The 11,369-nt window shown below is 61.7% G+C and overlaps 2 protein-coding genes across 2 annotated transcripts; one reads left to right on the plus strand and one right to left on the minus strand.

Annotated features, from left to right (window-relative positions):
* Positions 1–856: 856 nt before the first annotated feature.
* On the plus strand, positions 857–8,131 carry PLK3 (polo like kinase 3). The gene is made up of 15 exons (XM_086753222.1): positions 857–1,039; positions 1,792–1,899; positions 1,991–2,107; positions 2,542–2,671; positions 2,759–2,846; positions 3,368–3,463; positions 4,150–4,345; positions 4,690–4,816; positions 5,210–5,319; positions 5,400–5,517; positions 5,622–5,705; positions 5,900–6,062; positions 6,190–6,319; positions 6,558–6,668; positions 7,051–8,131. Exons 1-15 carry the CDS (start codon positions 881–883, stop codon positions 7,243–7,245), a joined length of 1,932 nt encoding a protein of 643 aa, XP_086609348.1. The 5' UTR covers positions 857–880; the 3' UTR covers positions 7,246–8,131.
* An 812-nt stretch (positions 8,132–8,943) lies between these two features.
* Positions 8,944–9,606, minus strand: DYNLT4 (dynein light chain Tctex-type 4). The gene has a single exon (XM_086754012.1). The coding sequence runs from the start codon at positions 9,604–9,606 to the stop codon at positions 8,944–8,946; it is 663 nt and encodes a 220-aa protein (XP_086610138.1).
* Positions 9,607–11,369: the final 1,763 nt, after the last annotated feature.

Here is an 11,369-nt window from a genome sequence, read left to right on the forward strand (position 1 = left end):
ACCTTTGGGGGGTGTTCGGGGGTCACGGGGCAAACGGTGGCCGAGGGGCACCTACCTGGAGGACAGCCAGGCCACGGGCCTCAGCTGCATCTTCCACTGACGCCTGCGTCCCCAGCCCCCACCGGGGGTGGGCTGTGACCCCCCTTCCCTGGCCCCTGGCTCAGAATGAGAGGTCCCGGGGTGGGGGTGTGCCTGCCCACGTCCAGGTTTGGCACGAGGGTCCAGGGCCCGCAGCAAACACGTGGGCTTTGAAATCCCACCCTACCTTTCTGTGGGGTGTAGATGTGGGGTCCTCAGTCCCCAGGGGGCCGTGTGACACAAGCCGGTCCCTCCTGCGAGGGGAGGTGTCCCGCGAGTGGGTGTGGGGGTGCGTGTATTTACAGATGTGTATGGGGAGGGGGCTCTGCGTGTCCCAGGAGAGGGAGGAGGGAGCTGAGGAATGGTCTCTCCGTGTCTATGGGGGATCCCTGTGTCTATGAGGGATCCCTGGGGGGGTCCCTGTGTGTAGGGGGGGGGACATGGCGGGGGGCGCTGTGTGTGTATGGGGGGGCCCTGCGTGGAGGAGGCAGCAGGGCTGTGGCTGGACTCCCCCCCCTAGGGATCACGGCAGGGATTAGTGCGTACGTAGGACCCCGCCACCCCACCCCCGCGCCCCACCTAAAAAAAGCTGCGGCCGCTTTAAGGGCAGAGCGGGCGCGCCCGGGGGCGGGGCTCCGCGGAGGTGACGTCAACACGCCCATTGATAAAACCGGCGGGATTCCCGGGGCGGCAGCGCGCGGCGGCGGCGGGGCCACGTGCGTGGGGCCCGGCGGTGGCGGAGCAGCGGCCGCCTCCTCCCCTTCCCAGCCCCCCGGAGCCCCTTCCCCGCTCTCCTCCCGTCATGGAGCCCGCCGGCCTCTTCCCTCCCTTCCCCACCGCCGGCCTGCCCGCACCACCCGCCCCGGCGCCCCCGCCCCGCGCGACCGAGACCACGACCACCCGCATCATCACCGACCCCGTCTCCGGCCGCTCCTACTGCAAGGGCCGCCTGCTGGGAAAGGTACCGGGGAACGGCGTGGGGAGGAGGGGAGCTGCCGCGGGAACCGAGCGGGGCTGGGAACCAGGAGCCACCGGGGGTGCGGGGCTGCGCTCCGGCTCGGACCCCCGCCCCGCCACCGACCCCTTCCCGCGGCTGCCGCCCGCCGCCCCCGCGCTCCCCGCCTCTCCCGCAGCAGCGCTGGAAGCTGTGAATCACGCGGGCTGGCCGCGCGCCTCGCCGGCATCGGTTTCGGGGCGCCCCGCGGGGTGTGCGTGGGCCGGCGGGTGCCCCGGTTCCCAGGGGTGCGGGGCCCATCGCACGCCAGAAAAAAAAAAACAAAAACCTTCTCCCTCCCGCTGCCGGCGGTGTGCGTGGGAGGTGGGGGCCGGTTCCCAGGCGGGCTCGGCGGCTGAGTCTGCAGATTGGAGGCTGACATCACGGCAGGAAAAACCTGTCTCCGTGGGGATGCCTTCCGTGGCCTCCGGTCCCCGGGCTCCGTGCCCGGCACAGGACTTTCCGGGTTTATCTCTCATATGGAAAGATGCGGAGTCTGGTCATGGTGGGAGGAAAAACGCCCTGGAGGTTTTACAGGAACTGGGTGAAGAAAATCCCTGCTCGAGAGCATCACAGTTCAGATCTTAGTGGGCGACGCAGCAGGAGGGAGCGTGGGACGCCGGCCGGGCTGCGCCGCAAGGGAGCGGAGGAGGAGGAAGAGGAGGCTTGTGAGCGGAGAGCTGTCTCCCACCCGTCCGTAACCCCCTCTTCCCTTGCAGGGTGGGTTTGCGCGATGCTATGAAATGACAGACCTCTCCAGCAACAAAACCTACGCCGTGAAGGTCATTCCTCACAGCCGGGTGGCTAAACCCCACCAGCGGGAGAAGGTGGGTGCTGTGGGCCTGGTGGGGTACTGGCCTGGTGGGGTATGGCGTGGTGGAGGCCTTGAGGTCACCAGGGACTGCTGCTCCTTTTCAGATCACCAACGAGATAGAGCTGCACCGGGACTTGCACCACAAGCACATTGTCAAGTTCTCCCACTACTTTGAGGACACAGAGAGTATTTACATCTTCCTGGAGCACTGCAGCAGGAAGGTGAGTGCTGGGGTGGCCTCCTTGTTGAAGGATCTCCTGAAGAGAGCCAAGCTGGGTGGAGCAGGCCTTACCCCAGGTGCTTTGTTAGCACTCCCCTTCTCCTGGGCTGCCTTGCTGCCTGCTCTGTCACACCCTCTGACCTCAGCCGTAAGCTGCGTGGTTTCGCTCGGCACTGGGGATGCCGCTGGCTGCTTGGGCTGCTTGCTCGTGCTGGCAGCCCGTAGCTCCCGGTGGGACCGCTGTAAATCCAATGTGTTCCCCTGGCTCTGCCAAGCAACCTCAGCCTTGTATGGGGAGTCTGCTGAGGTCATGGCTGTGGAAGAAGGATTATTTGTGGATGTGCAACTTCTGGAAGAACTAGCTTTGCCTAGTCAACAGGGCTGCCTGTTCTCCCTGCCTGCTGACACCAAGCTTGGCCTTCTTGCCCCCTGCAGTCCCTGGCCCACATCTGGAAGGCCCGCCATACTCTGCTGGAACCCGAAGTGCGCTATTACCTCAAACAGATCATCTCAGGCTTGAAATACCTCCACCTCAAGGGCATCCTGCACAGAGACCTCAAGCTTGGTGAGTGCTGTGGTCAGGGCAGGGTGCCGCGTGGTGAGCGAGCTGCCCCAGAGGGACTTGTGGTGACGCGTCGCCCTTGACTTGCAGGTAACTTCTTCATCAATGAAAACATGGAGCTGAAAGTGGGTGACTTTGGGCTAGCCGCTTGCCAGGATACCTCTGACCAGAAGAAAAAGTAAGTTTGAGGCTTCCCTGTTCCAGAGCCCTCTGAGGTTTCATTCTTCCTCTTCCTGCGGCTTCCCAGGAGGGTGGAGGGGCGAGTGGTCCCTCCTGGCCTGGGGAAAGGAAGCTTTAGGGGCCCCTTCTCAGGCTGAGGGAGTGATTCCTGCCCCAGCTGCAGGCAAGGCGAGGAGGCTGGGGGCTTTGTGGCTCCTTCAGGAGTGAGCTCGCAGCCGTCGGGGAGAACAATGTGCTGACTATCGCTATTGTGCCTGCCCGGCTGCACAGGCCGGGACACAAAGGCTCTGTTCCTCCCTGGCTCTAAGACAAGCTCTTCCCGACGGCTCCTCAGGAGCAGCTGCCCCTGACCCCCACGAGCTGGGGAGGGGGGAGTCTGTATGGGGCCCCTTGTAGATGGAGGGGGGGCTTTGGGCCACAAAGAGCAAAATGAGAGGGGAGGATGGGCTGTAAGCTAAATCTCAGGCCTGGAGGTGGGGGGATGCAGAACGTGGACTGACCTGACGCTCTGCCCCACAGAACGATATGTGGGACCCCCAATTACCTGGCCCCAGAAGTGCTGCTGAGGCAGGGCCACGGGCCAGAGTCGGACGTGTGGTCTCTGGGCTGTGTCATGTAAGTCTGCTGCTGGGTGGGGAGGGGTCTGGGCAGCCTTCCCGTGCGGGGTCGGGGAGAGCTGGGCTGTGGAGCAGCCCCAATGAGGAACTCCTCTTGCGCTTTGTCTTGTGGCTTTGCAGCGGTTGCCAAAAGGCAGGGGGAGGGGAGCGAGCGGCCAGATCCTGCCTAGCCCCGCTTTGGAGCGGGCGCTGCAAGCCATCCTGGGATGCTGCTCAGGGGCTGCGCAAGCAGGAACTGCGCAGGGCGGGCACTCTCATGCCGCACTCAGCTCCGGTTCGAAGCTGGCTTGACCGCCCTGTGAACCTGATAAACAACGGAAAATCTTGGTGGCTGGCGGCAGCTGCTGCTCTGTTTGTCATGTGGAGCAATCGTTGCGCTGTTTGGGTGCGTCCAGCCCCTTGCCTGGCTGCTGTCTGCAAGCTTTCTGCTCCACTTTCCGCCCCGGTGGCTGTGCAGGGGGTGGGAATGGTGGCAGCAGGGTGGCCTTCTGCCAGGGTTCCTTGCCTGTTGATCTAAACAGTTGCTAGGAGGAAGCGTGGCCGGATGTGAGCGTGGCTGCCTGGGCTGGAAGTGGTGCTCCTGGCCAGGTGTGGCGGCCAAATGCCAATAACTTCCTTGCTTTAAGTGCTGCTGAGTCACAAATCTGGTGGGGATGTGACGGTGGCACGTGTGTCCCCTCCCAGGTACACCCTGCTCTGTGGGAACCCTCCCTTTGAGACCTCCGACCTCAAGGAGACCTACAGGTGTATCAAGCAGGTGGACTACACCCTCCCTGCCTTCCTCTCCCTGCCCGCCAAGCACCTCATCGCTGGCATCCTCAGACGCAATCCCCAGGACCGCCTCACCCTTGAGGAGATCTTGGACCATGAGTTCTTCAAGGTGAGTGGGTGGGAGTCTGGCCTTGACCCTTCCCCCAGGTGGGATGAGGGATTGTGCGCTTTTCGCGTTGTGCTTGGATCCCAAGCCTCCATCCTTCAAAGGACGGAGCTGCTGTCCTATCCAAATGTCAGCTGGAGGATCTGAGGGGTCTGGTGTGCTCCTGCTGCCCTGTTCCTATAGCAGAGGCTGTTTCCTCTGCGGATACCATAGTGGGGCCAAGGCTTGGCAGAAATGCAAGCTGGCTGTCAGGAGGGCTGCGAATGACTGCGGTCAGCTCAGGGCAGCTGCTCTGCCTGGAGCACGTGGACTATGGAAACTAAACCTCTGCCTTGACCTCTCTGCAGGGCTACACGCCTGAAAAGCTCCCCCCTAGCAGCTGCATGATGGCTCCAGAGCTGAGTCCCCCCAACCCAGCAAAGAGTCTGTTTGCTAAAGTCACCAAGACACTCTTTGGGAAGAAGAAGCCCAAGGGTGAGTCCATGCACTTGGCCAGGAGCCTCTAGGCAGCCCTTCCTCCAGGGAGAAGTGGGTCTTGTCTCCTGGAGAGACCTCCTGATGAGTCTTTGCAGACCCCTTGCCTGGGGCCAGCGTGAGCTGAGCTTGCCCCTGCCCTCCTGATGCTGGTGGCCTGGCATGGGCGTGCGCTTGGAAAGCGGATGCTGTGCCGCAACCCACAGGGGCAGTTCCTCCTGGAAGCCCTGGGTTGCATGAGAACTGGGAAGTGAAAGTGGGAGGCAGCTGCCTGACACCATCCTCACCACTGTGAGCATGGGAGCAGATGAGGGAGAGCTGAGCTACTGGGAGGGTGGCCCGGATGTCCCCATCCGCTGTGCTCAGCGTGCTCATCGCTTGCTCTCTCCTCAGCCAAGAAAGGCTCTTTGGAGGACAAGGATGACATCTCCAAGCTGGTCACTGGGCTGATGAAGACCTCGATCTGCCGGCAGATGAGCTATAAAACTGTGGAAGGGAATGAGGTGAGAACATCCCCAAACCAGTGGACACCCCTCTTCAGGGGAGCAGGCAGGGATGGTGATAAAGCCAAGTCTTTTCGCAGGCCATCCCTGTATCGTGCTGCAGCGCCAGCTCTAGCCCTGTGGAGACAGTGGTGGAGGAGACGTCTCACAAATCTGCGTCCCCTTCCATCCGGGGGACAATGGCCAGCAGCTGTGAGGGTGAGCCATACCTGCCCAGGCCACCCCAGCCTGCCCTGAGCTTCATGTCCTGCCCTGGCTGATAGTGGGGCCGGCTGACTCAGCCTGTCATCTTCTCTCCGCAGCCTTTGAAGACTGCATCACTGCCTCTGCCATCATTGAGTCTGCTGTCCGGCTCCTGCGGACCTGCCTCTCCTCCATGCCCCCAGGTAAACCGGTTGGACTGCTCTGGGGTGGGACAGGGCACTGCGCGTCCCCTTCCCCATAGGATGAAGGCATGGCTGCTATTTGGAGTACCTCAAATGCTGCAAGAGCCTGCTGTGAGGGGTCTGCTCCCCTGTGGGGAGGTGAGGTGGGCAGGGGCTTGCTCCCTGCTCTGCTCACCCTCTCTCCTCTCCACCAGTGGAGAAAAACCCGGCCTCCCTGGCCCGCCATGAGCACTTTGTCTGGGTGAGCAAGTGGGTGGATTACTCCAACAAGTATGGCTTTGGCTACCAGCTCTCCAACCGCAGCATCGGGGTCCTCTTCAACAACGGCACACACATGACACTTTCCCCCAACCACAGGTAAGCGGTGGGGAAAGGGCCGGTGTCTCTGGGGAAGCCCCTTGAGTGGGAAGGGGCAGGGGGGAGGCTGTGCCAGTGTGAGTTTGGTGCTGGGTGGCACCAAAGCTCATGTTCTGCCCTCTCCTAGGACAGTGCATTACAACCCAACCAACAGCAAACACCTCGTGTTCTCTGCGGCTGCCATCCCTGAGCAGCTGCAGGGACAGATGAGTGTCCTGCGCTACTTCGCGTCCTACATGGAGCAGCATCTCATGAAGGTGGGTGCTGGGGCCCTGGGCTGGGATGATGGGTAGTTTGGATGTTGGGCTGTGGCTTGACCATGCTTCTTGGGGTTGTGGGACTCCCTGCTTGTGGGCTGTGGCCAGGTGGACACCCACAGAGTTGTCCTGAGAGTGGGGACCCCACTGGGTGTGTGTCCAGGTTTGGCTGTGTGTATGCTGGTGGTGGCGCTCATGCGTATGGGACCAGCAGCTTATGCAGACCCTTCTCTCCCAGGGAGGTGACTTGCCCAGCATTGATGACCTCGGGCAGCCGGCCATGCTTCTCCTGCAGTGGGTGAAGACCGACCAAGCCTTGCTCATGCTCTTCAGCAGTGGCACCCTCCAGGTACGTGGGGGGATGCCCAGTGGGGGTGCCCAGACTCGGGGATGAGGCCAGCTGGGGACTGCTGGCCTGTGTTAGATCTTGTGTGCCACAGCCCAGATGCAAGGTCCAGCTGTGAAAACAGCTGTGGGTGCAGGATGCTGCTCCAGTGCCCAGAGCTGCTGGTCACAGCTTGTCTAGCCTGTGGCAGAGATGATGCTTCAGTCAGCTGCTTCTCTCTGTCCTGGTGCTGGGGCTGGCACATTCCTGCCGTGGGGCACAGAGCCAGGATGCTCCCAGGCAGGTCAGGGAGGAGGAACAGGTTGAGGCAGGAAGCGTGGCCCCATCTCAACTCCCGACATGCCGCGGGCAGCGTGGGTTAAACCAAGCCCAACCTGTTTCCTAGGTGAACTTCTACAACGACCACACCAAGGTGATCATTAGCAAGCCTGACCACTCCTGCCTTGTCACCTACATCAACCGGGAGCGCAACTCCTACACCTACAAGCTGTGCAGCATCCAGGAGCTGGGCTGCTCTCCTGAGCTCCACCACCGCCTCAGATACATCCTCAAGCTCCTCCAAGAACGGGCTGAGGCCTAGCGTGGGACCCTGGGGGGACCCTCTCTGGACATAGAGGTCTCCCCCTGCCCTCCCACAGGATGGGAGGTATGTTGTGGTGCTGGCTTCCCACCTGGGCACCTTGTATCCTGGTGCTCAGCTGGACTCTGGACTAAGACATGTGGATGTAGTTACAGCAGCAGGTCTGGACATCCCTGCTGCTCCCTGGCTCTCCCTGGCAATCGCTGTCTTCCTGCTGGCAGCTCCTGCTCTGGTTGTGCTGGTCTTGGTGGAGTGGACTGGTGTGGCACAGGGAGGTGGTGGGTGACTGCACTGCGGCCAGGTTTGGGGCTGGCTGTGCCTTGTACATGGCCTGTACGAGGCCATGCTACAGCCTGCCCTGGGTGGCAGCTGCCTGCAGTTGGGGGCTCAGGCAGTCCTGCCCAGGGTGACACACCAGTGGCACAAACCTTCTCCATGGCCTGGAGAGGACTGGCACAGCCTTGACCTCAAGGCTTGGCTGCTCTGGGGTAGGGAAGACCCTTTCCTGGGGTGGACAGGGTGAAGGGTGCTGCCTGCCCTGCCAGGGGCTCTGTGGGCTGGGGTGTGTGCCACTCCACAACTGCTACACTAAGGAGGGGGCTGTGCTGGGCCCAGCAGTACCCCGTCTGCTCACAAATTGTGAATTGTCTGGTACAACTTGAGGTTTGATAAAGGGTGGGGGGGGTGTGATCTGAGGACTTGCCTGGAGAAGCCCTCATCTCATGGGGACCCAGGGAGGTTTCTTGTTTCAAGGCAGTCTTTGCTGTGTGGGACTATTTATGTATCTTATTTATATGGAATTTATTTATTTTCCTGTTGGTCTGTCCATGTGCAGCTCCCCTGTCCCTGACTCACCTCAATAAAAATTTGTTTGTGTAAGGGCAAACCCTGTCTGCCTTGCTTGGAGCTGGGACACAAAAGGGCTTCAGCTTCATCCTTGCTCCAGGGCAGCTTCTGCCTGCCAGGTGTGACCCCTCTTAACACTGCCTGTTGCTGGGGTGACAGGGCCAGGGAGAGAGGAAGGGGGTGAGGAGCCCATGTGCTACCTCCACTGCCCTTCCTGGGGCTAGTAGGAAGGGTAGAGTTGGCTCTTGCTGAGGCCTGTGAAGCCCTGGAGCTGCCTTAGCATCTCCTTGCTCCTGCCACACTCCTTCCCCAGTGTCTCTGTGCCCAGACCAAGACCAGCTGCTCTCATGCTTCTGCTGAGCTGGAGAAGACAGGAGCTGTGGCCCAAGGGCTGGGTGGGTCGCCTGGGTCCTTGCACTGTGGTGCCTGGTGTGATGGGATATGAGCTGGGAGTGAAGCCAGGAGCGAGGAGGGATTTAACCCTGAAAGTGATTGTCAGCTCCTTCCCCAGTGCTGGTGTAATCAATCTGCCTGGGAACAGGGAAGCAAACTGGGCTGCTCCCTGCTCCAGGGCAACACAGCCTTTTTGGCTTGTGTTTGCTGCAGCTTGGGTCTTTTTTTCTCTTTGCAAAAAAAAAAAAACCCACAAAAAAAAAAAACCCAACACCTGTGGTAGTGGAAGCTGCAGTGTGGATGTGAGCCCAGGCTGAGGGCTGTGGGGCACCCGTGCCTTGCTCCCTGCGTGCACCGTGGCCAAAGCCACCAGGTATGAGCCACAGCCCCTGCAAACCTCTTTATTTCAGCTGCTCTCCTCCCCAGCCCTACAAGGCTGGCTGGAAGGAGAGGTGGGCACTACTCAAAGTAGACCCCATACACCGTGGCCACAGCGAAGAGGGAGGCATTGGAGAAGGTGGTGGAGGCAAAGCTGTCACTCTCGGGGTCCCACAGTGCCTGGCTGGCCACCAGCATGCTCTGCTGGCCCTGCTGGCCCAGCAGCACCTGGCAGACCAGCTTGTAGCGGGGTGGCACCACCTCCTTCGCCCGGCTCCGCAGCAGCTCGGCCAGGCTCTGGGCTAGCGGGGCGCTGCCCTGGGGGCTGTAGACCGTGGTCCCCAGGGCACTGGCGAGGGCCCCCTCCAGCACCCGCTGCACCCGCCCCGCATCGAACTTGCAGCCTTCATCTGGCTGCATCCTGTAAGTGTTTTCAAGGCGAGTCTTGAGGATGGGCTGGAAAAGGGGGAGCCCGGAGAAGCTGACACGGCTGTGGAGCATCCAGGGGCCGATGGAGGGGCGCCTGCCCCCCGGGGCTGCCCCGAGCGAGCTGCGGCGGCTGGCCAGGGCTGCTGGGAGGGTGCTGAGGATGGAGCTGCGGCGAGAGGGCAGGGGTGGAGGTTTGCCTTCCTCTGCACCTCTTGCTGGGGGCTGAGAGTCACGGCGGGTGGCCTGAAGCGGAGGGGCTTCAGCACCATCTGCAGCTGTCACCTGGGCCATCTCCAGGGACAACTGCTCAGCCATCGGGGTGGCCTGGAAGGGAGATATGGTTCTGAGTGTCAGGGGGAGGTGAGTTGTCCCCCAGCCTCTCCATCCCACTGCCTCTCTGTTTTGCTGCTTCCCCCAAATCCCATGCCTCCTGGCACTTGGGTCCCTGTGGGGCTGGATGCAGAGGGCCTGGGAGGGACCGTGGCAGCCATCTTTGCTTCTCCAGTACCTCCATCCCCATCCAGCTCTCTGCTCTCCCATCCCCAGCCTTTCCCCCACCCCCGGCAAGGGTGAGCGGCTCCTTCCTCTCCAGCCTCCCCAATCCTCCTGCCCACGTCTGGTCCCACACTTACCCCCAGCCCTACTCCTGCCCTGCCGGCGTGAACCCAGGGGATTGGTCTCCGTCTGACGTCGTGGCCCTGGCTGCCCAGGACCTACCTTGTTCAAGCAGGGCAAAAACCTGTTGTGCTCCTGGAGCGTGAAGTGTTGCTATGTGACACAGCGGCTCTGGGGCATGGCTCCCGTCACTCTGTGTTTCCTGGTCCCTGAACAGCCCCATCCCCTTTCCCCCCTGCTCTGTTTGTATTCCCAGCTGCGGCGGGGATTGCAGCCAGCATGGGGACATGGGACCATGCATGAGCCCTCCAACCTCCGCCACTCCCTCTTTGCAGCCCCCAAAAAAGCACTTGTGGGTGTCGAATGTACAAAGGAAGAGAAAGAGGTGGAGAAAAGCTGCTGAGATCTCCCCTTTGCGCCCTGACTCTGGGCTGGAACAACCGAGGGCTTGATTTTACCCAAAGGTTTGCATCCTTCAGGTGCTTATCCCCCTGCACTGCCTCTCCCAGGGCAAAGGGAGAACGTGGGAGGGTGGGAACCCATGGAGCGCAGCCCTGCCACGTACTGGGACCCTGCTGCTGTGGTGCCCTGAGCCCAGGGCAGGTTTTTGGGGGGCTCCCAGCCCCGAATGGGGTTTCTCTCTGCCAGTGGAGCCCAGCCCAGCTGGTACGCCTCGGCTGCCCTGTCAATGCGCCTTTGTCTGGCCCAGCTGCTGAGCTATTTGAGGAAAGTGGAGACGGCTTTTGTGTTTCTATCTCCTGTCAGAGGTATTTATAGCCTGCCCCTGCCTAGCGCTGCCAAGCGCGCTGGCAGCTGTGGACCCTGCTCCCTCGGGGTGCCACCGTCGGCTGTGGGCCCTGCTCCTCCCTCTCCCTCCTGCCACTGCCACAAGCGAAGGTGGGTCCTGCCATGGGCACCCTCGCCACATCCCTGTCCATGGACTGCCTGGGGCCAGCCAGGCTTGGGAGAAAGGAGAGGCGGCTTTTGCCATTTCAGGAGACAGATCTCCCTGCTGAGCTTGTGTTTGCTCTGCTGCTGGTGATCCGGCCATGCCCAGTGGCTTCCATGGGGGCTGTGCATGTGGAGGTGGGGGTGATCTTTGTGCACTTGACCTGTGTTATCTTTTCCAAAATCCCAGCTGCCTGCCTCCCCTCACCCCCATCTGCTCCATCCATGGGCTCCTCTATAGCAAAGCGGCAGGCTTGGGTGGACAGGTCCCCATGCTGTGGGTGCCGTGAGCCATGGCAGGGAGATGCCGCTGGAACCAAGATGCACGCCTGCCTCCCTGCTCTCTTCCCATCTGGCAAACACCCGGATGGATCCGCCTTGGCAGCAAGGGTGGGCTTCACGGCTCGCCGCCCCCTCTTTCCCTCCCACTGCCTTCCCAGCAGCCCAGCTGCCTGGCCCCAGCGCTGCCTGCCAGGTTTCCTTAGCAATGGGCCATGTCGTAGGGCGGAGAGGCG

Source organism: Chlamydotis macqueenii, chromosome 8, assembly GCF_036417535.1.
Source record: "Chlamydotis macqueenii isolate bChlMac1 chromosome 8, bChlMac1.mat, whole genome shotgun sequence".
Lineage (NCBI taxonomy): Eukaryota > Metazoa > Chordata > Aves > Otidiformes > Otididae > Chlamydotis > Chlamydotis macqueenii.